Below are 24,784 nucleotides of genomic sequence, written 5' to 3'. Positions count from 1 at the left end.
TGGGGGAGAAAGATAGGTCCAACGGACGCGTACCTATCCTTCACTGTTTGTAAAGGGAGAGCCTGTTGTTTCTCCGTTTGCAGACAGCGAATCTCCAAATAAATTAACAAAAAGTAATACTAGTATTTTCCATCAATTATCAATTATTTCGCGATTTGTCGTGTTTACACGACCTTACCCGGACCGCATGGACAGTTTCTTGTCTTCCGAATCCAGCGCCCGATCGTCCTCTTCTCTTCGTACTCCTCGTGGCACTCCTGATGGTTCCCAGTCAGGACCGTAGATCACTCAAGAGAGGTCCGTTCGGAACCAGTGAAGTTCGGATGATCGGCTGTCAGACGAGGGTCTATCGGGCAGGGTACCTTCCGATCGTTGCAGTCGTTCACTCTGTCGTCAGGACCTCTCCCACTGGATCCACGAGTCGCTGATGGGCCCCACGCTTGGGACGCCAATTGTAAAAGGGGTCGTAGACAACCAGTGACCAAAGACCCTTTTTGTGTTGCCCGGCGGTGTCGCCTCTATGACCCACCAATATTTAATCAATGAAGAAGCAGGCGCTGGAGACTGAAAGGCAGGAAACGAGGGTTTATTCTCTCCGGAGGAGAACACATCAATTAGACAGCAAGTATTGTCACGAGGTGCTCTAATCGCATCTCTGAGGCCTCGCCTCTTATACTCAGGTTTATGATCTTTATTGCACGTAACAGATTCTTGCAACACTTTGATATGTGAAAGAACATCCTCGGAATCTCCCCTTCAGGCCCGTTCCCACATACATTTACAGTTGAATTCCCCACCCCGGTCACAACAGGTGATGATTATCGCGCAGCAGGACATTCCGCCGATTCGCGGAATGTGTGGAGTTTGATCGGATCTCGTAGGGTGGGGGCTTTGATCGGCTCGAGGGTCTTTTGATGGGGAGGGGAGGCTTCCTACTGTACGGGGTAATAAACAGTATCCGCAGGGCCAGGTGATGGCTTGGGAACAAGGAAGACAGACGGGCACACAGGAGAAAGGGGAGTTTGCATCAAAGGGCCTGAGACTATGAAAGGAATGAAGGGAGGTGTCGCGCTGGGAACAGGATGGGATTCTGAGGCAGATCTGCGCTGAAGAGGGGTTTATGACCCAAGGAGAGCGAGGGGGTTGCCAGCGTGTGGGGGATGCCTGCGAGGCTAAGAAAGAGAGTGAGAGACGCGCTGGCTATCAGCGAGGGGCAGAGGGGCCATGGTGCTTGAAATGGCTGTCGCCTACGCGCACGAAGGAGCTTGAAAGGGGCAAGATGGCGCCGATAATGTTGACGTTTGCAATCTAATCTTCAACAATCCCTTGACAGTGACTGGGAGATATGAGCAGAGAATCTCTTGATTTTAACCACCTCCCAGTAAGCTGCTCTAAAGGACCTTTTCGAGGGAAATTCTGCAACATCTGGGTGTTCTCATAGATTCTGCATCCCCATATCAGCCAACAAGAACTTTATTGCAGACAACCATGGGATGTTATGTGATCGACTCAACCCCCTCACTTCCAATAAAGCCTTAGGGTACAATGAAAGTTCCGGGGTGGTCCACAGACGCTTCCAAAAACCAAGTGGTCTGTAGCGTGCTACGTCTACCAATGCGAGACCGCCAAGGTCAAGAAACAGTGGTAAGAGGAGGGACGATTGCGGCAAACCTATTAGCAATCTCATAAACTTATTTTGGGCTAGAGAAAGTGGAGATAAGTTGCTAAAACCCCAGATTTCAGGACCATATAAAATGGCTGGACTAATTTTGGTTGTATATATCTTAACAATTGGGGCTAGAGGTTTAGTTAAGGACAACCTATGCTCCTTAACCAGGGCACCGGCCAACTGGGCATGCTTTAAAGCTAGCATTTCAACTTGGGGCTTCCAACTTAATTTCTCATTAAATGTAACATCCAAGTAGGTAAAGACGTCCGTCTGCTCCAGTAAGGCGCCGTCCATATAAACACTCGCCATAACTGGCTTGGACCTGTGGAGCACCATAAACTTTGTCTTTCCTACGTTGACCACCAGCTCATGTTCGCGGCAGAACACCTCAAAACGGGACAGTGCCAGCTGTACTCCCTGTCTCGTTTTGGAAATAAGCAGGGTGTCGTCCGCGAACATGAGCAGTGGAACTTTCATGCCAGCTAATATTGGCGCATCAGTTGGGAGGTTTTCAAAGTACTGGACCACCCCGTTTATAAATAGAGAAAACAGGGTGGGAGCCAGCACACACTCCTGACAAACCCCTTTATTAACCATAAACCTTTCTGTGGTTTCGCCTGGTTTTGCTCCAGCAAACCTGCCCGTAAGTATGTTCATGTAATTTAACCAAGATGGCAACCAAACAATGAGGCATCCCCATTTTCAATAGTGCCCTCCATAATTTCTCCCTTGGAACGAGATCAAAAGCGGATTTTAAATCTACAAACGCTGCAAAAAGCAACCCCCCCCCCCCCCCCCCCTAAAACCACCTCCTTCCAATAGATTAACACAAATCTGAAAGCCTGGTCAAGAGTCCCTATATGAGACCGAAACCCTGCCTATAAGGGTGTTAAGATGTCCCCTTCAATTATCCATCCCTGGATCCTCCCCAGCACTAGTCTTGTCACTATTTTTGGGCAGCGTCAATTAGACTGATAGGTCTGTAATTTGCAGGTGCAGAGCGATCCCCCTTCTTATAGATCGGTATGATCTCTGCACCTGACCAGGATGCTGGGAACGGAGCACCACTAGCTATAGCATTTGCTAGTAGGTTTAAATAGGGAACCCATAGGTCTTGATTGTGTTTAAACAGATCTGCGGGGATGCAGTCTGGCCCTGGGGCCTTACCACTTAGGACTAGGTTCAACACAGACTCCACCTCTCTACATGAAAACTTCAATGGTTCTCCAGATAAGATAAGCGGAACGATCTCATCACTGCTAATTGGTGCCCTAAACTGAGCTTCAAAAAACGACACCCATTGTTCGGGTTCGACGTGGTTACATGGGTTATTCCCCCATTTAAGTAGGTGCCAAAACTGGGTCATGTTTCTCCCATTGCATGCCTGCAACAGGTTCTTCCATCTATCTTCATCCCACTCTCTCTTGGCTTGTCTCTGGGAGGCTTTATAATTGGCTCTGCACTGTTTAATATCGCCCAGTGACCTTGACCTGATAGCTACCACAAGGGCTTGGTACGCCAATCTACAGGTATTGTTGTACTATGAACTTAACTTAAGAGGTCAAGTCTTATTACAAGGGCTATTTTTAATAAAAAACGTTTTCAGACCCGAAAAAAGTTCATTGTGTACATCCAGTAAAATCAGATATAACTCCTCCTGTGTCTTACAGTCAGAGAGTGACGTCAAGGAACACGAAACCAAGACCCTGATCTGTTTAATGTTACTCTCATTATTGGCTACCCTTGTCCACCGGACCCTTCTTTGATCATTTGCAATAGTTACTGTTTCTTGGTTGTATCCCCTTCCCTCTGCAAGAGACTACAAAAACGTCTATCATTAATTTTTAAAATCAGAGGGTTGTGATCACTCTCTGGCCTCATCTGAACTGCCATATCTAAAACTGATGGCATAATTCCACATTGACAAGAATGTAGTCTATACGACTACCTGTTCTAACGTTGTCAAATGTATTTGCTCCCTGCCTATCAGACTGTGTCCTCCCGTTAACCGCCCTCAAGCCCCTTTCCAAACAAAGCCCCTTCAACTGGAGGGCGGCCTCAGACCATTTCCTTATTGGTTTGAGGTCCAACTGGGGTATGCCCCATATTGCATCCACCTCTTCACTCAGCCTTCTATCTCCGCGACCTAAGGGTTCAAAGCAAGTATTAAAATCCCCGGCTATGATCAAACTACTAATGTTTGTTTCGGAAATCCGGTGTCTTTCAGGAGTTGTTATAACATTTGAGCTCCTACCGCCTGGTTGACCCCGCGAATAGACATTATAGATTATTAGGTCTAGTTAATTTAATGAGCTAACCCGTATAGCCATTATGTCCGGGCAATTGATAGTCAGCTCCTCCACCCTTACCCCCTCAGTTTGTCTTATCCAGCAGGTCAACCCACCAACTGGCCGGCCCCTCAAACCCCTGTAGCTGCTTTAAAGAACTTAAAGTAGCCTGGATGAAAAACTCCCTCCACTGCCCAAGTCTCCTGAAAAGGCTAAACATCAGTTAACTCGATATATAGTGACCAATCTGTGGACATTATTTTTGATTCTAATCCTGCTACATTCCAGGAGGATAGGGTCATGCATGGTTTCAAGGGGCTGGGACTTTTAATCCTATAGCTTGTTTGATCCTCATCAACATTCCCAATAACTGTTGGAGACTGGCTTGTACTAGGTGTTCCTACAGCGGGCTGGGCAATAAGTTTAGTAGGAGTGACCCGCAGATCGTTGCCCATGCGGTCACTCCTTCCGCCAGCTAACGGCGTAACGCATGGGGGTACATTCTCACTTCCCAGCAAGATACCAATGTATTTTGCCTGGTTCCCATCTATCGCTTGTTTAGCCCATCTGCCTGCAGACCGGGGTATGTTATCCCTCCCTCTCAGTCAGTCAGTCAAAATGGCCCTGATGACTCTCGGCGTTGGCGGCTCCTGCAACAACGGTGCCCCAGCAGGTAAAATCAGGGTGAGAATGACTCTTCGCAGTGGCGGCAAATTCACAACAAGCTCCCTAATCAGATATCTTCTGTGCACATGCTTAGTGTGAGACTCAAGGCGGCAAACTCCAAAATGATTACTGTGAGAGAATGTTAGTCAAGAATGTGACCCCGAGATTAAAGATTACGAACTGAGATTCCAGAAGGGAATGGTTGGTCAGCTGTCCTCTTCTCCCGAGGTGTCTCGGGCAAGAAAGAAAACTCTACATGGTACTGAGTAGTTAATAGCATAAAAATACTGAGAAGCCCTAGAGATATCTGAGCAAAAGGTAACATTTGGGGATTGGACTGCTCTTCCCTTTAAAACAGAGGAGTGCCAAATCTAGAGAGAGATTAAGGAAAGGGTGAAGCAAGGTTGGGTAAACTTTGCCCTTTAATCCCAATACCGATGGATATTAAAAGGTTAACCCTTATTATTTATTTTGCATGTTTCTTTCTACCTTTGACTATTTGTTTGGTATCTGTTTCACTCTACACCACTACATGTGATCCAGGCCCATTTTTAAGAACATACACATATTTGGGAAAATGTACTAAAACACTTTAATCTCAACAAGTAGTGATCAAAGACTACAGTCTCTAGTATGGTACAATTAGACATAACAGTCGATGTAAGATGATGTGCCACAGGGGCAGGACAGCAACATATAATCCCTATCAGACACATGTAAAAGGTTTCAAGCAATCATTAAGGAGTTATCTTCCTTTGGATTCTCCTTACATAGTCTGTGAAGCAATGTACATGCCAGGACTTAATTATTAGTGGTTTACTTGTTCGACTGGTGGAGGTCATGGCGGGGAGCCCAGTAGTAAAGATACACAAAACTGTGGGGAGTGATACTCAAGGGAAGCAAATCAAGCAGATACCAAATGATGGATGGGGGAGGAATTGAAAGGAAGGGCAATGGGTTCCCTGTAGACAGCAGGGGAGATTGCTAGATGCCATGTTGAGTAGTTAGCTGGCATTTATCTTTTGGCATTAAGAATGAATTATGTGATATTCTTAATAAACTGAAAAGTACCAGGAATGGTACGGGCAGAATATGGAAAGGTGGGGCTAAAGAAAAGGGGAGGGAGGTATGTCGCAGGGCATGGGGGAAGGTGAGAGAGTGCAACAAACAAGTTGTGCTTCAAAATCCCACATCAGTTACAGTCACCTAGGGAGTGGTGGTGCTTAGTCACCTGATGTCAAAGGGCACCATGACCAATATGGTCCAAGTGGAGTGGGGGGGAATCATTCCAGTGGCGCTAAGATGTGATTGGCAAAGCAGGGTAATGTGATAGTCTTGCATTTAAATTTTCCTTATCATCCGGCATTCCTTCCACCCTTGGTACATTCATTTTGAACGTTTGGTTCACCTGAACTCAGTGATAGCTGATCTAGTTGTAGATAGCAGCTATTTTTTTAATTAATTAATTAGATGTATGCTTTGTCTTGCCAAATAAATGCTTGATCTTAATTACCCGGTTCTTCATGTTTGTCTGACGCAACACTTACCTTAGTGACGCAGATGAGAAGAAAAACTTCTGCTACTATTTGCATGACAATCTAGAGCTTTGTAATGATGCAGTTAAGGATTTCAACTTCATCACGACGCGTGCGCCATCTCCTTGAGCCACTCTGCACACATCACCCTTGTTTAGTACCGATGTGTAGAACTGCCTTTCGCTGATCAATTTAAGAGTGATGCTGCCATTTTTACCAATCCTTGTTGTTGATGGGCGACGCCTTCCTGCCCTCCTCCACACAGCCAATAGTGACTGACTCTGCCACTTGCCGTTCCGACCATGGCTAGTAGGTCGATTGTGGGAGAATAAGGCTGTTGGACAGGCTCTCAGTCTCAGTTGAAAGCATGCTGTCAGAGGAATTCCCCAAGATTACACCGGCACACCAAGCCTCATTTTCATAAAAGAACCTTCATTCTACTGTAAACTCAGAATTGCCTCGCGATCTCTGTAATGCGAAGCTTCACAACATACTGCCTTACTGTCATTCTTCTTTTACTATCCTTCAGAGGAAGCAGTGTGTTAATTACTTCCAATTCACACAAAAACTATCAATTCTCCCCTACTACACAAATTGCTTCTATATAAGATTTTTGTTATTTTCTTGTCATATTCTTTTCAGCTTTCATCCTTCTTTACCGTGCCATTACAACTATGTACTTTAACTCACCGCAAACGTTCCTACAATGTAAAGGGGAATCACTCATTCCGGGGAGGAAATAGAAGGAGGGGGTTTGAAACTGCATCATTGCTATATTTGTGACAAGAATGTCAGCTGAACGGCGCAAGGGGATTCTCCTTCACGGTTTGGGGTCAAATGGACAATGAATATTTAGGAACTTCCCCAAAGCATAACAATCAGAGGGAGAAGACGAGTACAATTATGAAGAAACCCTTCTCCGTTTAGAGAACTACTTTAATACCCCATTAATGGTATAACTTTTACACTTTTCGGCAGACAGGAGGAGAGTCATCAAATGAATATTTGACAGCGTTAAGTGGTCTTTTAGTGACTTGTGATTGTAGATCAGTCACCAACTTAACCAACAGGATCAACTTACGTTAAACACATGCAACAAACACATACAAATTTAGACAGGGTAACTAAGTCAGCGAAAGCTACAGAACAGTCTGTGTCTTGGGCAAAGGAAGTTTCAGAAGATTGACCAAAAGAAAAATGCAGAAGTTTGCGTAGTCAGCAAACTAACGAAAACAGACACTTGGAAACACAAAAAGATGGGCATGAATGCCAGCTGTTATCACTGTGGAAGCAACTTCCATCCTGCATCATTCAAAGGATGTCCTGCCATAAACAAGAATTGCAATGTGTGAGGCAAAAAGGGTCACTGCTCAAGAGTATGCAAAGAAAACAAATGACCCTCTAACCCAAGGGTTGAGGAAATCTATGAGGATAATAACAGGTCTTGGAATCTAAAGAATGAACAAGAACTTGAAGCAAGCAGCATGGTGCTCCAAGTCAATGACTTAGAATAGCCTCATGATACTAAATTGGACAAACCCCCCATGTGTATGTTACAATTACATCTGGATACAGCTGTGAATTTCCAAAAGCATGTTATTCCTTCGCTATAAAACGTGCTCAAACCATTGGTAGAAAATGGTAAGTGTTAGCCAGCCAGCCTAAGGATGTAAACTCGATACAAAAAATACACTAATCCATAAGTCCCCTAAAACACGTCCTTATTTTCAGAAGCTGTCGGAGGTCATCATGCTCATGATATGAAGCTGTCTTATTAAAATAAACACTCCTTGATTAAATCGTCTGAGTTTGTCCACTCTGAAGGAAAATAAACTTTGAATCCATAATCAACTCCTGACTTGAGGAATGTGCCCAATAAAATAAAGAAGCAGCAAAAGAGCAGCGTTTTTAGTTTGCAGATGTGTAAGAAGGAAATAAAAAGGCTGTTAGTAGGTAAAGGCTAAATAGTGAAGCTCCAGAAGAGGAATTAGGGCTCTTTCGGATCTTGTGGTTATCCTTATCTAACCTTGCTACTACATCAATGGGTGATCTTTACCCTTGAGTAGGATGTGTACCATCTCCTGAGGAACAGCTGTCTCCACCAACCTATACTGATGTCATCGGGCATCAAATGTAGCCACCTGCATCACATTTATCTGCCTCTGCTTCAAAGGAAAAAAACATTGGAGCTCACAGGAGCAATCTCTCTGACCAGCGGTTTTCTGTCCTGAGGGATGGAAACTGCAAACTACCTTCACACAGTGAGAATCTCCAAATTACTCAAATCACCAGACCTTGATAAAGCAAAATATTCACTGGACACAGACCTAAAAACCACTGAACAAGGACAGAAAAACTGTTTCTAACCGCTTCAATGGCTGTGAACTCTTTTAGATTAATAAAAAATTCATGCTATGAAAGGTATAGTTACTGGGAAAGTAAACTAATAAGAGGCTAGTGTGAGGAACCTGTGTTATATCAAAAGAAGCACTAACGTGACAACTGTTCACTAAAGATTTTCCATGATTTATTTTTACATAAATAACAATTCAGCATGTAACTGCAGTCATTCATCTAGACATGGGATGTGTATTGTGTAAAAACACTTTCAAAGAAAAGAAAAATTACCAATCGGGTAAAAATGGGTCGCAATAAGCTTCTAGTTATATTTAACAAAAAGGCTGCAGCTTCATAATTGTGGCTTCGCAGTTGTAAAAAGCACTAGACACAAACAGATTTCTTAAAATGACATTTACACAGATAAAGGTGCTCAAGAACTCAGACTATTTCTGTTCCAGAGCATGAGCTAGGAGAGACTTCCTCAGGAAAATAAAACAGAAATATACGTTGAACCATCTTGTGTCAGATGTCTGTGTAATGAGGAACCAGTTTACAATACGGAAAGGTATGTTATGTTAACGTTTAATTAATTAGGAGTCTATTATCTCAGAAAAAGGAGACAACATATGTGCAGAGAAGAGAAGCAAGTTGTTCCTTTGGACGTGCACCTGCACATTTGAGAACATGCATGTATTTTCCCTAATTGAGGAAAGTATTTTGCCAAGTTATAGTTAAATACTGATCGATACAAAGATAGCAATTCGGGGAAGATATGTAAGGGATCTACTTTGTGCTAGAGGACATTTAAGATTTACTATCCCTACTAAAATGCATTAAAAGCTGTGCAATAAAGTTTCTGGTTAAATATTGTCTGCAGATGAGAAAGGAAACAAAGTTCGTATATTGTCCCAGCCTTGTCATATTGTGCTGCTTCCAAACGATTTCTCAATGATTCAAACTGTGAATCATCTAAGGACGACCCAAAGAAAAAGTGCAATGAATGGGACCAAAAAGCCACATCTTGGAAAATTGTGACTTTATCAAAAAGTCCACGTCATCTGTTCTTCTGTGTCACTGACCGTATAATATAAAAAGTAAACACAACCGTTTCTCTTCTGCTCTTGTAATGGTGAGAAGACTGTACCTTTCACTGTGAGTTCATAAGGCTTACACAGAGCGCAGAAACCAAGTGATTTCAGAAACGTCTTTATTGGTTCATTCTCTTTGCATGAGACACAGGTAATTAGAAAAATAAAAATCAACCTTGAGCTGTCATCCGTTCAATAATAGAAAAAATTGCCATATTCAGAAAAATTACATCCTCTGGACAGGTTTAATTCCAAGAATACTGAAGCCCTTCTCCATTACAGCAGCTGTCGCCTCACACAAAAGCATTCTCCACATGTTGACCTTTACAATCTCACCTGAAAAACAAAACGAGTGGATTATGAACTTAAAAAGTGTATTTTCATGCCAACTATACTACTTCCCTTGTCAATCAGTTGAAAATGGAAAACCATTATCAGCGAATGAAACTTGCAGACTTAAACACAAAGAAAGTGGAATTAGTTTAGGATTACTAACACTCACCAACCCACTTTTAATTCCATAAGTCTAAAGTTACAGCGATAATAGAGATGCTTAGATGAAGAAGACGTTCCGAAGTGTCTCTAGTGCTTTAAGCCTCATTTAACAGTGGGAGACCTAATCTCCATGCATTGCACGACTGGAGAACATGAAACAGAACAAAACCAAGACCAGTGTTGATGTGAATTAAGGGAGAGTTGATGAGTAAATGTCTATGGTATGAAGAGTACCTCAGTACTAAAGTGGTCAGAGTAGGAGACACTGAACAAGAAAAACATTTGTTTACAACAGCCTATCCTACACACAATACCCCGCTTACAATTCTATCAGTGCGATATCATGTGCAGTTAACATATTTGCTCCATTTTGCAGTATCAATCTACCATGGATTTACATAATTTCCACAGAAAAGAAAACAACACTCGTTTACAAGTGTGGGCTAGAAGTAATCTTGAACATCATCCTTTGTAGGTCTCGGTTAGCGTAGGCTGCGCTTGCGCGGTTTCTCTGGCGAGATGTTATGTTTTCTAGTAGTGAGGCTTAAACCCGCCCCTCTTCTCAATTGGCTGGCCTCCTAAATGCTGGCCAGCCATTGGAGAAGAGGTTTGTCTGTCAATTTAAGCCCGTCTTTTTCGGATTGGGCGGCGTGTTTTTTCAGTTCTTTCTCTCCGTGACGTCCTCAGTCCAAAACACGCCCCCCATCACGCTGCCTGCACGCCCAAGTCGGCTCTCTGATTCGTTGACAACTACCAAAAAACACTACCATTGGTGTTCCTTATTAACCAATCAGAGGGCCGACTGGCGCCTGCAGGCTGCGTGTGCAGACACACTGTAGACTCTCTGTGTTCCAACAGGAGTCGCGTCTGCACGCGGGATGGACCGGGCCGCGCTGCTGCAGCACTCATCGGATCTCCGTTGTTTTCGTTTTCCTTCCCTGGCTCCGGCTGGGGACTCGGGCTGGCTGCGTATGCCGGTGCCCGGGGTGGGTGCCCTGCTGAGCCGCGGCTGGAGGCGGTGTTGAGCCGGCCCCCGCTGCTCCGGGCCAGTGGCGGCAGCAGCATAAAAGTCACCATGTGCTTCGGGAGGACCTGAGTGGTGGTGCCCTACAGGTTTCCAGCCTCATCGAGCAGGCGGTGACCCGCTACAGGAAGGGCATCGCCAAGGTGAGTCAGGGGGAGCTGAGGGGACCACAACATGGCGCTGCCCGGCCCGCGCTGCTCCGGGTCAGCGGCGGCGGCAGCATAAAAGTCACTGTGTGCTTCGGGAGGACCCGGGTGGTGGTGCCCTACAGGCCTGCTACACGAAGGCCATCGCCAAGGTGAGTCAGGGGGAGCTGAGGGGACCACAACATGGCGCTGCCCGGGGAGCAGGGCCAGGAGAGGGCCTCAGAGCCCCGGGACACGCTCTCTGCTGCTGCGCTGGGGTATGAGAGGAGAAGAAGGGGTGCCTGGAAGCCTCCATGGTGCGTGAAACCGAGGTGCGACTCCGGGCTGAGTTGGCAGCAGGATGGGAAAGTTTAGGAGTCTGGGCGGCCTAGCGGTTTTCCAGAGGGAGACCCTAGAAACAATTTTAAGCTGTTCCACCCTTTCCTAGTCCCCCCCCCCCTTCGGTTCATGTAGTGTTTTCAGAGAATCGACCAGTGCGCCACACTGCCAGTTGCCTCTGCCCCCTGGTTGTGCTCATTTTTCTTGCCTATGTTCCCTGGTTGTGCTCGTTTTTCTTGCCTCTGTTCCCTGGTTGTGATCACTTTCTTGCCTCTCCCCCCTGGTTGTGCTCGTTTTTCTGGCCTCTGTTCCCTGGTTGTGATCGTTTTTCTTGCCTCTGTTCCCTGGTTGTGATCGTTTTTTTTGCCTCTGTTCCCTGATTGTGATAGTTTTTTCTTGCCTCTGTTCCCTGGTTGTGCTGGTTTTTCTTGCCTCTGTTCCCTCGTTGTGCTCGCTTTTCTTGCCTCTGCCCCCTGGTTGTGCTCGTTTTTTTCTTGCCTCTGCCCCCTGGTTGTGCTAGTTTTTCTTGCCTTTGTTCCCTGTTTGTGCTAGTTTTTCTTGCCTCTGTTCCATGGTTGTGATAATTTTTCTTGCCTCTGTTCCCTGATTGTGATAGTTTTTCTTGCCTCTGTTCCCTGGTTGTGCTATTTTTTTCTTGGCTCTGTTCCCTGGTTGTGCTCGTTTTTCTTGCCTCTGTTCCCTGGTTGTGATCGTTTTTCTTGCCTATGTTCCCTGGTAGTACTCACTTTTCTTGGCTCTTTTCCCTGGTTGTGCTCGCTTTTCTTGCCTCTGCCCCCTGGTTGGCTCGCTTTTCTTGCCTCTGCCCCCTGGTTGTGCTAGTTTTTCTTGCCTCGGTTCCCTGGTTGGATTTGTTTTTTCTTGCCTCTGTTCCCTGGTTGTGCTAGTTTTTCTTGCCTCAGTTCCCTGGTTGTGCTTGTTTTTTTTTGCCTCTGCCCCCTGGTTGTGCTTGTTTTTTTCCTGCCTCTGCCCCCTGGTTGTGCTAATTTTTCTTGCCTCTGTTCCCTGGTTGTGCTCATTTTTCTTGCCTCTGTTCCCTGGTTGTGCTGGTTTTTCTTGCCTCTGTTCCCTGATTGTGATAGTTTTTCTTGTTTAAAAGTTACTGATAACCATGGCTCACTCATTGCAAGGTGGCAGCCGCCCTCCGTTTCTGTAGAAAATTCTTGCCTCTTTTCCCTGGTTGTGCTCGCTTTTCTTGCCTCTACCCCCTGGTTGTGCTCGTTTTTCTTGCCTCGGTTCCCTGGTTGTGATAGTTTTTTCTTGCCTCTGTTCCCTGATGGTGCTAGTTTTTCTTGCCTCTGTTCCCTGGTTGTGCTCGCTTTTCTTGCCTCTGCCCCCTGGTTGTGCTTGTTTTTTTCTTGCCTCTGCCCCCTGGATGTGCTAATTTTTCTTGCCTCTGTTCCCTGGTTCTGCCAATTTTTCTTGCCTCTGTTCCCTGGTTGTGCTGGTTTTTCTTGCCTCTGTTCCCTGATTGTGATTGTTTTTCTTGTTTAAAAGTTCTTTCTTAACCATGGCTCATTCGTTCCAAGGTGGCAGCCGCCCTTTGTTTTTTTCTTGCCTCTGCCCCCTGGATGTGCTAATTTTTCTTGCCTCTGTTCCCTGGTTCTGCCAATTTTTCTTGCCTCTGTTCCCTGGTTGTGCTGGTTTTTCTTGCCTCTGTTCCCTGATTGCGATTGTTTTTCTTGTTTAAAAGTTCTTTCTTAACCATGGCTCATTCGTTCCAAGGTGGCAGCCGCCCTCCGTTTCTGCAGAAAATTCTTGCCATTGGGTGGTCCCAAATGTTGACAAGCATGCTTCAGGTCCGTGCATGCTAGTAACGCTCAAACGCAACAGCTGTGTGTGTGTGGCGCTCTGTGAGTGTGTGGCGCTGTGTGTGTGTGGTGATGTGTGTGTGGTGATGTGTGTGTGTGTGTGGCGCTGTGTGTGTGTGTGTTTGGCGCTCTGTGTGTGTGTGTTTGGCGCTCTGTGTGTGTGTGTGGCGCTCTGTGTGTGTGTGTGGCGCTCTTTGTGTGTGTGTGGCGCTCTGTGTGTGTGTGGCGCTCTGTGTGTGTGTGTGGCGCTCTGTGTGTGAGGCGCTCTGTGTGTGTGTGGCGCTCTGTGTGTGTGTAGCGCTCTGTGTGTGTGTGACGCTCTGTGTGTGTGGCGCTCTGTGTGTGTGTGTGGCGCTCTGTGTGTGTTGCGCTCTGTGTGTGTGGCGCTCTGTGTGTGTGTAGCGCTCTGTGTGCGTGGTGCTCTGTGTGCGTGGCGCTCTGTGTGCGTGGCGCTCTGTGTGTGTGGCGCTCTATGTGTGTGGCGCTCTGTGTGGCCTCTGTGTGTGTGTGGTGCTCTGCGTGTTTGTGGCGCTCTGCGTGTGTGTGTGGTGCTCTGTGTCTGTGTAGCGCTCTGTGTGTGTGGCGCTCTGTGTGTTTGTGTGTGTGGCGCGCTGAGTGTGTGTGGCGAGCTGTGTGTGTGGCGAGCTGTGTGTGGGGCGCACTGTGTGTGTGGCGCTCTGTCTGTGTGTGTGGCTCTGTCTGTGTGTGTGGCTCTGTCTGTGTGTATGTGTCTGTGTGTGTGGCTCTGTGCGTGGGTGCAAATGCAATAGGTCTCGCATTTGCGAGAGATTAAGCTATTGGCATTGTAAATGACAATGCCATTTATTTATATGTTTTAAAAACAAAAATAATGTCATGAGCAATGCCAACAGCTCTAACTTTACCAAAGACGAGACCATTGATTTGTAAATGCTTGTTACACTATTACACTATGGCACACCTGTAAATTTAATCTTGATCAGGAGAGTAATGCTCCACAAAGTTATCGAGCCGTATTATACACTGTGCCCCGGGGGCAAAATGGTATTACAGAAGGAGCCACAGACCCTAGTATGGCCCCTTCTGTAATACTAATAGCACTGGTGACACATGTAGCACTAGCGCTATCATGTGAGGGCGTTTCCTCTTTTGGATGAGGGTGTGGCCCCATGTTGACGATGGAATCACTGTGCCTCTGCACTATATTATAGACGAGGGCACAGATGCACACAGGCCCTTAGGAGGCACACTCACTGTGCCCCACAAAAAGGTGAAGCACTGTCAGTGATCATCCTAAAGGTTAGCCTCAGGATGGGGAGGACTGGGAGCCATTGACCCTCCTGACATCCCACTGCAGGCAGGTGTAGTCATTCACTGCACCAGCCTGCAGGAAGATCTCTAACCCATCCTTAAAGTGCTGGCCGGTTGCCACCTGCATTGTGAAACACGCAGCAGCTTTGACGCAGCCGTTCCCTATTTCGCTCAATGTGCTGAACACAGGGCATCACCAGTTGGCAAGTTCCCTGGGGGTATCACATTCATTGCAATAGTGCACACTTTCCCTGTTTTCACCTGGCACACCTGTTGTAAGGTGTGTTGCAAACAACTGTGTGCCATTTCCATACTACGGCCCATGCACTGCATCTAAGTAGCAGGCTACAGACTTCTTGCAGGTGTATATTACCAAACAATGCAGATGCAAATGCCTTCATCTCAGTGCGGAGTGCTACAAGTATGCCCTGAAGTTCATTCTCAACCAAATAGCGTTTTCAAACTAATTCAACCATCCATCTTCTTAAGTTCATTTAAGCAGCAATCTAGCTCTTCATTGTCTGTGGGAAGAGACAGCTATATAGTTTTGAAGGAAGCTGGCTCTTTATATGGTATACCAAAATGAAGTACACCATACAGAGTGTCCAGGTATTCCCTTACTAGTGGACAGGGCCTGCTCTAGCAATCTCAAGGTGCTCTTCTAGAGGGGACGTGTGGTTGAGAAGCCTTAGGGTTAAAGAGAGAAGTGTTAGCCATCTGCAAAATACACACAAAGTCAATAAATTATGCACACGACTCAATATGGAGATTCACACCAATTTATAAAAATAACAGTTCTCTTTATATATATATATATATATATTTTGGCACCAGAATCAATACTATCAGGTAAGTAAGTTCGTAGAAATACATTCTTTAAGCTTTGAAAAGTCAACATTTAGTGCATTTCTCAGTTGCTGCAATGTTATCCTAATGGAGGAAAAACAAATACGGCACACAGGTAGAGTGCAGCAAATTATGAGACCAATCTCCTGGACGTAAGGTGAGTATGGGGCAAGGTGCAAACAGGCATGAGCAAATCACCTCTAGGGACTAGGGTGGCCAGGTGCAGTTATGGAATACAGCATTGGGTGCCCAATGTTAGTCTATGGGGATCGGACTTCGTGAAAAGAGGCTGCAGGTTTGGACTGGGAGGCCAGTCGAGCTGAACCAACAGGAGGGCTCAGGCCTCATGTTGCTCAGGAGTGCGGGGAAACTTGTGGTCCTCTTCTCCATGGGTCAGAGGCAACAGGCGCAGAGGTGTCATTAGGCGTCGGGCTTTTGTCACCAGGAGCAGTCCTGGTAGAGGAAGCATGCACGTAGAGGAAGCATGCACACAGAGGCTGCAGGCCACGCCAAGAAGTCCACAGAGGGGAAATCCAAGGTGGGCTTCAAGTCTGAAGGGGCTGGGGGCACAGTTGGCCCACTTCAGCTGAGGCTAGGCGGCTAGGTGCAGTGGTGCTTTCCAGCATCAAGTTTTTGCTTTCTGGGAGCCTCACAGTTCTTTATTGGTAACTGCAAGGTGCAGGGAAGCAGCTCCTCTGTTCCATGGGAGCTCCTGGTTCTTGGGTGAAGTGATGGCAGTTCTGCCAGGTTTTGGAGAACACAGCTGCTTGAAGACAAGTCATCTTTTCGCGTAATTGTGGAAGTCAGCAGACAGGAAGGCAGGGTTGGCATCAAGTCAGTTGCTGGTTCTTCTGTTCTTGCTTCTTGCGACTCTTCACATCCGTCTTTTTCGTTCAGGTCAGCAGGATTTGATTTCCTGGTGCCAGGCACTCCCTTAAATACTATATTTAGGGCGGTTAGTGGAGCGTAGGGCGGTAGAAAATGGGCTACTTTCCCCTGGGGTCACTGTGCCCCCTATATGACTACTTCCTGTGGGAAGTGAGCATAACCCTGACCCAGAGTTCCTAAGTTTGCCATCACCAAGATGACAGAAATTTCCTCTTCACTTCAGGTAACCAGCCTTCGTGGGTGGAACTAGCCTGAAGGGAAACAAACCTACTGGACTACTAATTTTCTCACCTTGTCCAGACGCTAAATGGGCCCTGGAGGGGGTATAAACACCCACGGCAAGAGCAGACTTGGTTTCTTACCTCCTGAGAGCAAAGGCCCTCACCCTTGGGGGTCAGAAACTCATCTGTGGTGGCAGGCTGGTGAAGGCTAGTCAGAAAGCACAGTTGGTAGGTTCTCTAAGGTGCCCTCTGGGTGTGTGTATTAATAAATCCTTCACTGAAATCAGTGTGGGCTTATTAATATTGGATGTTTTATACCAAACATCCCTGTCTTCAGTGAAGACATCATGTAGCTGGGGGACTAGTTTTCACCAGTCCAGCACATGTACTCAAAATGGCTTCCCTGATCACTTGTACTGGAAGAAATTTAACTTGCCAGCACAGGGACAAATCTGCTCATGCAGATATGTCCACACATGTAGTAAAGTGGACCCTGCCTTAGGGCTGTATAGCCTGCCGTAGGGGTGACTTTTCAATCAATCAATTAGATTTGTAGAGAGTGCTTGCGTCTCTAGGCACTGAGGGAATCATGCTATTTTCCTATTGGTTGAACATCCATGTCTTGAGGTGCTTTGTGAACTGCTGGAGCGATGGCGCGGCTCTGAGTTGCCGGGCGGGATTGTTCCAGGCCTTGGCCGCCAGGTAGGAGAAGGAACAGCCTTGGCTGTTTATCCAGAAGATACATCAGGCGGCAGCTAGGGTGAGGGATCCAGATCGGCGTATCATGGCTACCTATACTTCAAGCAGTGTTTGTGGGAATGGCACATAGGGAGGTTTGCATGGTCTTGTTTTCACTTTTCTCTGCACCAAGACACGCAGACTGCGGTGGCAGTCTGTATGTGTTTGGTGAGGGGTCCCTTAGGGTGGCACAATTCGTGCTGCGGCCATCAAGGGCTCTCTTTAGCCTCACTGCTCTAGGAACCAGGGGTTCCATTTACTAGGGAAAAACAGGGAGTGCTGAAGGAATTGCCAATTGGGAAACAATTGTACAGTTTTGGGAAAGAGATCTGGCACTGGGGGACCGGGTTGGCAGGAACCCAGTCAACGTCCAGTCAGAATCACATAGAAATACCAGGCATAAAGTTGGGTGACCATTTCATAAGGGGGCACTTTCCAATAAGCTTGTTAGGTCAAGAATCCTAACTCATTTGGTTTCAGTGCACTGTATAAAGCCATGGGGCACATGTTCATGGAAGTACAAGATTCAAGAGAACACACAGTGTTCCAGACCAATCATAATTGAGAAACAAAGTAACCTAAAAAGGAGTGTCCCACAAGGTATAAAGAAGTTTGCACATATGTCCACACATGTAGTAAAGTGGACCCTTTGGTCGTCATCTTCTGAATCTTTTTTCTTTTCTTGTGCTATTCTTGTTTTTCCTCTCATTTTCGAAAGGCTTGTTCATTTTTAATCCCTTTCCTCCGGTCTCATCTTTTTGGCAGAGGAGGGTGGGTTCGCTAGTGAATCCAGAAAGTCTTCAAGCTGCAAAACTGCACCGACAGGTAAGAAACGATACATTTTTTACGTCTGGCGTCCAGTGTGTGCAGCGCCTTCTTTGTGCTTGTGGTCGTTTTTTGGAAAAAACTAGGTATTTGGATTTTTTGGTTGATGTGGAACCGAAACACCACCTTTGGCATGAAGTGTGGGTCTGTTCTCAACACAATCCTGTCACTGTGCATCAAGTTCAAGTTTAACATTTGTATAGCGCACTACTCACCCAGAGGGTCTCAAGGCGCTTGAGGGAGGGGGGTATTTTACTTATCGAATATCCAAGTTTTTAGTTGTTTTCTGAAGGAGAGGTGGTTCTGTGTGAGGCGGAGGTGGGCGGGGAGAGAATTCCATGTTTTGGCCGCAAAGTAGGAGAAGGAGAAGGCTAAGTAGGGCTCTTGAAGTGTTAGCGCGTGCAACTCACTTACCCTTTGTAGTGATGTGATAGCCATTAAGAAGGCCGTCTTTAGCGTGAGCATGTGCAGTGCAGCCTTGTGAATCGGCTCAAATGGTGCCTTCATCAATTGAGTTAGCACTACGTTGAGGTTCCATGCTGGTGCTGGCAATCTGTTTGGAGGTGCGATCCTCTTTGCTCCTTCTAGAAATCTTTTTACTACTTAGAAGGTGAAGAAACTTTTCCGTTTCTCCTCTTGTGTAAGCCACAATTGCCGCTAAGTGTACCCTTAGGGATGTGTAGCTTTGTTTACTTTGCAGTAGATACGTTAAGTATTTTAGCACTGTTGACTCCCTTGTGATTTTTCTTTGCATTTTTTCTCTAATGCACCATTCTGAGAATCTTCTCCACTTTGCAACGTAGCATTTCCTTGTGGTAGGCCTTCTTGCCTCCATGAGAACTGCCATTGTGCTCGCCAGTAGTTTGAGGTGTGTAAACTCTAGGTCGTCAGGAGCCATGCCGCCAGGCTGAGGCTCTCCGGCTCTGGGTGTAGCACCCTTCCGTTCTGCATTGTTAACAGGTCCCTTCACTTTGGGAATCTGTGTGCTGGTGCCTGCGCCATCTCCACTAGTTGTGAGAACCATCACTGTCTGGCCCACTGAGGTGCTACTATCAGCGACATGTTCCTGATCCTGCATTTGCTGAGCACCCTTTGTATCAGTGGTATCGGGGGAAAAGCGTATGCAGATGTCTTTGACCAACTTATCCATAGCGCATTCCCTTGTGACCAGTGGTCTGGTTGTCTGGGTGGGAAGTGTTGGCATTTTGCATTTTGGTATGTTGCAAATAAGTCTATTTGTGGTGTACCCCACTTCCGGAACACTTTCTGTAATTACTGTAGGTTGATCTCCCATTCGTGGGACGCTGTCGTCTGCCTTCTGAGTCTGTCTGCTTCCATGCTGTCCTTCCCTGGGAAATGTATTGCTAGTAAATCTATCTTCAGTGGAATGGCCCATGCCCATGTCGCCTGTGCTAGCTTTGATAGTGCTACTGACTGTGTTCCTCCTGGTTTGTTGATGTAGAACATGGTTGTGGTGTTGTCTGTTTGGATCAACACCCTGTTTCCGTACAGCGCCCTCTGAAATGCTTTTAAGGCTAGGAACTCTGTTTTTAGTTCCAAGTAATTGATGAGCTTGAACGCATCCTGTTGCGACTATAGCCCCCTCACCTTGAGCTTGTTCATGTGCGCGCCCCACCCCAGCTGGGAGGCGTCCGTCGTGGTGGTCACTGTTGGAGTTGGTTGTGTGAATGGTTTCCCCTGTGATATGTTTTGCTCGTTCCACCACGCTATTTCCTGATGCACTGTGTGTGTGACAACCCCTAGATCTTTCCAACTCTCAGTTGCCTGTGAACATTGCTGCTGTATCCATTCCTGGAATGGCCTCATGTGTAGTCAAGTATTTTGGACTAGGCGAATGCAAGACGCCATCATTCCCATCAGCTTACTCACCGTCCTCACTGTCAGAACTTGCCCCTTGCGGTAAAGACGGGTTTCCTTCATTATCGTCAATGTTCTCTTCCTGCTGGGGAACACTTTGGCATGTATGGTATCAATCTCTGCCCACAAGAATATCTTGCTTTGTTCTGGTGCTGTTGACGATTTCTCCCAATGGATCGAGAATCCCAGTCTTCTCAGTATTCGTATGACCTACTGGATGTGTAGTTTGCATTGGCTGTATGAATTCCGTGATGTCTTGTCAATGGCCTATTCACAGTGGTCAAGAACAGGGCTTTGACCAAGTGCCATTTGGTTATCAGTGAGGTCATCATTCAAAGAGAGCAAGAGCTCATATGTGGCTGGCGCAGGCTGAATAGAAGAGAGTTGTAGGCCCAAGACCTCAGCTGCTCATCAGATTACCACTGCAAATGATGCACTCTCTCGCACGGGAGGTACAAATGGAGAGTTCAACCCTGTATAAGGGGTAGGATCAAGCCCACTGGCCTCTTCCAAGTCCATGAAAAGCGGACATCATTATAATGAGGTGATAAATCAACCTCATCTCCATCCCCACCAGTGGAAAATGTCAACAGCATGCAAATTAAATTAATGTGTTAAAAGAGAGAGTGGATGAAAATTTGGACACAGACTCACCGGCAGCTTCACGGACGCCGCAGCACCAGCAACATATGGCCGGGCTTGGCTCCGCCGGGGCCCCTCCCACTACAGTGACGCCCTCACCAGCGCCAGGAGGCGTACAAAGGCAGCGCCAGTAGTGAACACTGGTTGGGGGACACAGACTCACCGGCAGCTCCACGGACGCCGCAGCACCAGCATCAAAGGGCCGGGCTTTGCTCCGCCAGGTTCCCGGCCGGGCTTGGCTCCGCCGGGGCCCCTCCCACTACAGTGACGCCCTCACCAGCGCCAGGAGGCGTACAAAGGCAGCGCCAGTACACCGTCCCGCGGGACGAGCGCGGGCGAGCGCCGGGAGAAGCCCGGGACAAGAGCGGGTCAGTCTTCGTCAGTCCTCGGCAGGAAGAGGCAGGGCGGGGCCACCCCCTTTCCATCCAACCAGAACATGGGTAAGCACAAAAACACTACCTGTACTGATGCTGGGCGTAAAAAAACCGAAGGTGGCTAGATATTCTGAAAATATTATTTCCTATTTGACTTCTGCAGTGGGGGCCCTATCTAAAGAGATAGAAACCGCACAACAGGAACTGGGTTTACAAGTGACTGTTCCATCATCCCCAGAAACTAATCCCTATCAAGGTGCCCCCTTGGAACCTGAAATAATTATATTAAAACCACCATTAACATCTGGGCAAACCGATTCACAAGTCAGTGGTATACCAGCGAACCCTCCACCCACCCTGTCAACTAACCCGGCCACTCAAACTAAACCGACATCCAGGAAGAAAGGAGATGGGGTTCCCACCAATAAATTTATTACAGAGGACATACTTAAAGAACACCTTGAAGTCCTCTTTGAGGAACGGATTGAACCCCTTTTAGTGGGGATTGCTAAGGACATTGTCGATACCATGAACACATGTTTGGAAGGGTTACTAAAGAAATGTGTACTTATTGATAACCTAGTTAAGAAACTTGAGACATCTGCTCCCTCACAATTATCGACACCCATGGGACCTACGGGTCGATCTGCCCCTTAACCTCTGTTGACTATCCCTACAAGTAGATCTATGACCGTTCAGGGAACAGGGAGGAGTATGAGTGAAGAGAACTGTAAAGTAGGCACCGCACAACCTTCTTCAGTTACATCCAATAAAGTAGTAGAGTCAAAAACTGTTGCATACTCTAAAGCACATTTACATCTCCCCCCCGCTGTTGTACCTTTTGTAGCGGTTTTTGTAGGGGTACCACCACTATCTGAGGGGGAAATAGAATCCACCAATAGCTTAATTGAAAAGGCAAAAGAATGGTGTGTAAACTATAGCTGTGGGGGTATAAATATTTCAAACAGTGTCATCTTTGCAAGATGGGTGGGCCGCCGACCAAAATCTGTGAGGGGTGACTGTGTGGTGGTAAATTTTGATAACATACAATGTGTAGATAGACTCCTTTGGGACGGATCAGCGATTCAAGAAGATGACATTATTAGACCAGTCCCATTAGGTTTCTTCTACCCACCCCACAAAGGCAATTCTTCTCTAAGTACAAAGTTTCATTCATTCCCAAAGTCTGGTAAGGGTGGTACCTCATGAAATGAAATGAAATGAAAATGTGACTTATAGAGCGCTGCAGCTGCCCTGAGGCGTCCAGGCGCTGAAACAGAAGAAGCCCTCATGGCAAACGATACCCCTTAGACGACAACAAGAAAGACACGTTACTGAAAGTCCGCATTCCAATCTGGTACTGGCAAATAGTTTTACCCCCCTAGTGGGCTTAGACGAAAATGACTGACAACCAACACCTATTCAGCCATCGTCATTAGTTTCACTAGGGGAGGGGGAACTCATTCCATGTCAGTTCCTTAGCTGGAATGTGGCGGGCACCAGAGCCAAAAGACTGGACCCCACATGGTTAGATTTACTAACCAGTAACCATGTAATTGCACTTCAAGAAACATGGGATACTTCACCAACTTTCTGGTTGGATGGCTTCTCAAGTTTTACTATACCAGCAATACCAAGTAGTGCAGGAAGAGCCAAAGGTGGGCTAGTTCTGCTTTTTTCTCTTAAATTGGCAGGGACGTTTAGGCAACTAGAGTCTGGTTCCCCAAATATTTTAATTATAGAGTGGACTATTTCACCAGGTCACATCCTAGTGGTAATACATTTCTATAATTCATGGGTCAGACAAACAGACACAGCCCACATGGACCACCTGGAAAACGTCCTCAATGACTACAGTCAAAAAACACGTACTAATTTCGAACTTATATTATTAGGCGATTTTAACACTCACAAATGTGTTTTAAAATGTAACTTAGGCAATCAGGAGGGTCAGACTGACACTGGTAACCTACATTTTGCTCACACCAAAGCGGGGGAGGCGCTTGAATTTTTTCTTGCCAGCCTTAACATGTTTGAACCCCACAATACAGGAAGTGGCGAACTGTTGCCCACTTACAAAGGCTCAGAAAGTGGGTCTGTGATAGATTTTATTTTTATTTTTCAGGGTCTAACCTCTAAGGTGAAAAAATACGAGGTAATTGCCTCACCACATAGTGACCACAACCCAGTGTCTGCTCAGATTCACTGGAGTGACTTATGGAGCAAACACCTGGGTCTTCCTAGGGCTTGCACATCGACGGTGCCCAGTGATCAGGGCAGACGGCTCAAGTGGGGCAAGGTGGTCCAGGAAACCTTTATGGTATCCCTGCTCCCAAAGATAGAGGAACCCATGTGTATCTGTCTAGACCAAAATGCCACCAACAGTGAAATTATTTTAGCCTTCAATTTTATTTGCTCACAAACAGCTAAAGAACTCACAGTTCCCAAATCCCGACTGCCACTTAAGCCCCATAAATGGTTTAATATCAACTGTTCGAGAGCCCATAGAGACCTGAAAAATGCACTTAAAACAAAGCCGAGGGATAAAACTTTAATCTCCAAATTAAGACGGGATTATAAACTGATTATTAAAACAAGAAAAAATACAATCAAAAATAATGCCTGGAATGACTTTCTTGATGTGGATGTTCTACGTAATAGTAGGAGATTCTGGGACATTATAAATAACCAATTCTTCTCGGGAGAGATTAACACAATCTCCGATTGCATCATCAGTGATGAGAAATGGGTTAACCATTTTCAAAATATATATGGTAGTAATGACATTGCGGATGAAAATGGCATGGGGTTAGGTTTGGGGCTATCGGCAGTAGAGTTTAACGAGGAGGAGGTGTACAAAGCTATAATGGACTCTACCAAAAATAAGGCTCCGGGTCCAGATGGAGTCCCGGTAGACTTTTTTAGATATGCCCCAACTACCTGGTCCAAAGTCCTCACCAACGTGTTCAGGGCGACAAATGATGGATGCTTCCCAGATACTTGGGCAACATCTGTCATAGTGCCCATTTTTAAAAAAGGAGATAGGGAGGATCCGGCATGCTACCGACCAATCTCTTTAATAGACTCTGCCTTTAAGATCTTGGGCAGAGTACTATTAACTAAATTGAGAGCAAACCTGGAGCTTTGTGGGGGCCTCGCAGAGATACAATACGGCTTCAGGGAGAAACGGGGTTCTCCTACCCTCAAACCTACATCTCCTAATATCCAAGTACACAGTGGCCGGGGAGGGCTCACTATATTTAGCCTTTATGGACCTCTCCTCGGCTTTCGACCTGGTTAATAGGTCCAAGCTCTGGTCCATACTCCTCGAGCTTGGCATTGAGGATTCCTTGGTGGCACTCATAGCAAGTTTGCACCAGGGGCTCTCTGCGAAGGTCCGGGTTTCTAGGGAAGGGCGATGCTCAGACAGCTTCAGGTCAAAGAAAGGGGTTCGCCAAGGTTGCATCTTGGCCCCTCTTTTATTTACTATTTATATAAATGGCTTGGGGAAGTCCTTGTAAGCAGGCAATGCAGATGTCCCGCGGGTAGGTGGGAAGCAGATTCCGGCTCTCCTCTATGCGGACGATGCCGTTCTCATCGCCCGTACGGGCATTGGTCTACAAACTCTTTTGGAGCTATTTGGCTCTTTCATGGGTAACTTAGACTTAAAGATCAATGTAACCA

The 24,784-nt window shown here is 46.4% G+C and overlaps 1 protein-coding gene across 2 annotated transcripts in view; it reads right to left on the bottom strand.

Annotated features, from left to right (window-relative positions):
- Window positions 1-9,688: 9,688 nt before the first annotated feature.
- Window positions 9,689-24,784, bottom strand: part of RARS1 (arginyl-tRNA synthetase 1) — a 209,097-nt gene continuing 194,001 nt past the window's right edge. For both annotated transcript variants that reach the window (XM_086931412.1, XM_086931413.1), the window contains exon 15: window positions 9,689-9,922. In XM_086931412.1, coding sequence (XP_086787538.1) covers window positions 9,813-9,922 — 110 coding nt within the window. In that variant the 3' untranslated portion in view covers window positions 9,689-9,812. The remainder of the gene's footprint in view (window positions 9,923-24,784) is intronic.

This window comes from Lissotriton vulgaris, chromosome 7, assembly GCF_964263255.1.
Source record: "Lissotriton vulgaris chromosome 7, aLisVul1.2, whole genome shotgun sequence".
Lineage (NCBI taxonomy): Eukaryota > Metazoa > Chordata > Amphibia > Caudata > Salamandridae > Lissotriton > Lissotriton vulgaris.
The sequence above is the reverse complement of the archived record's forward strand: the minus strand, read 5'-3'. Positions and strand labels throughout refer to the sequence as shown.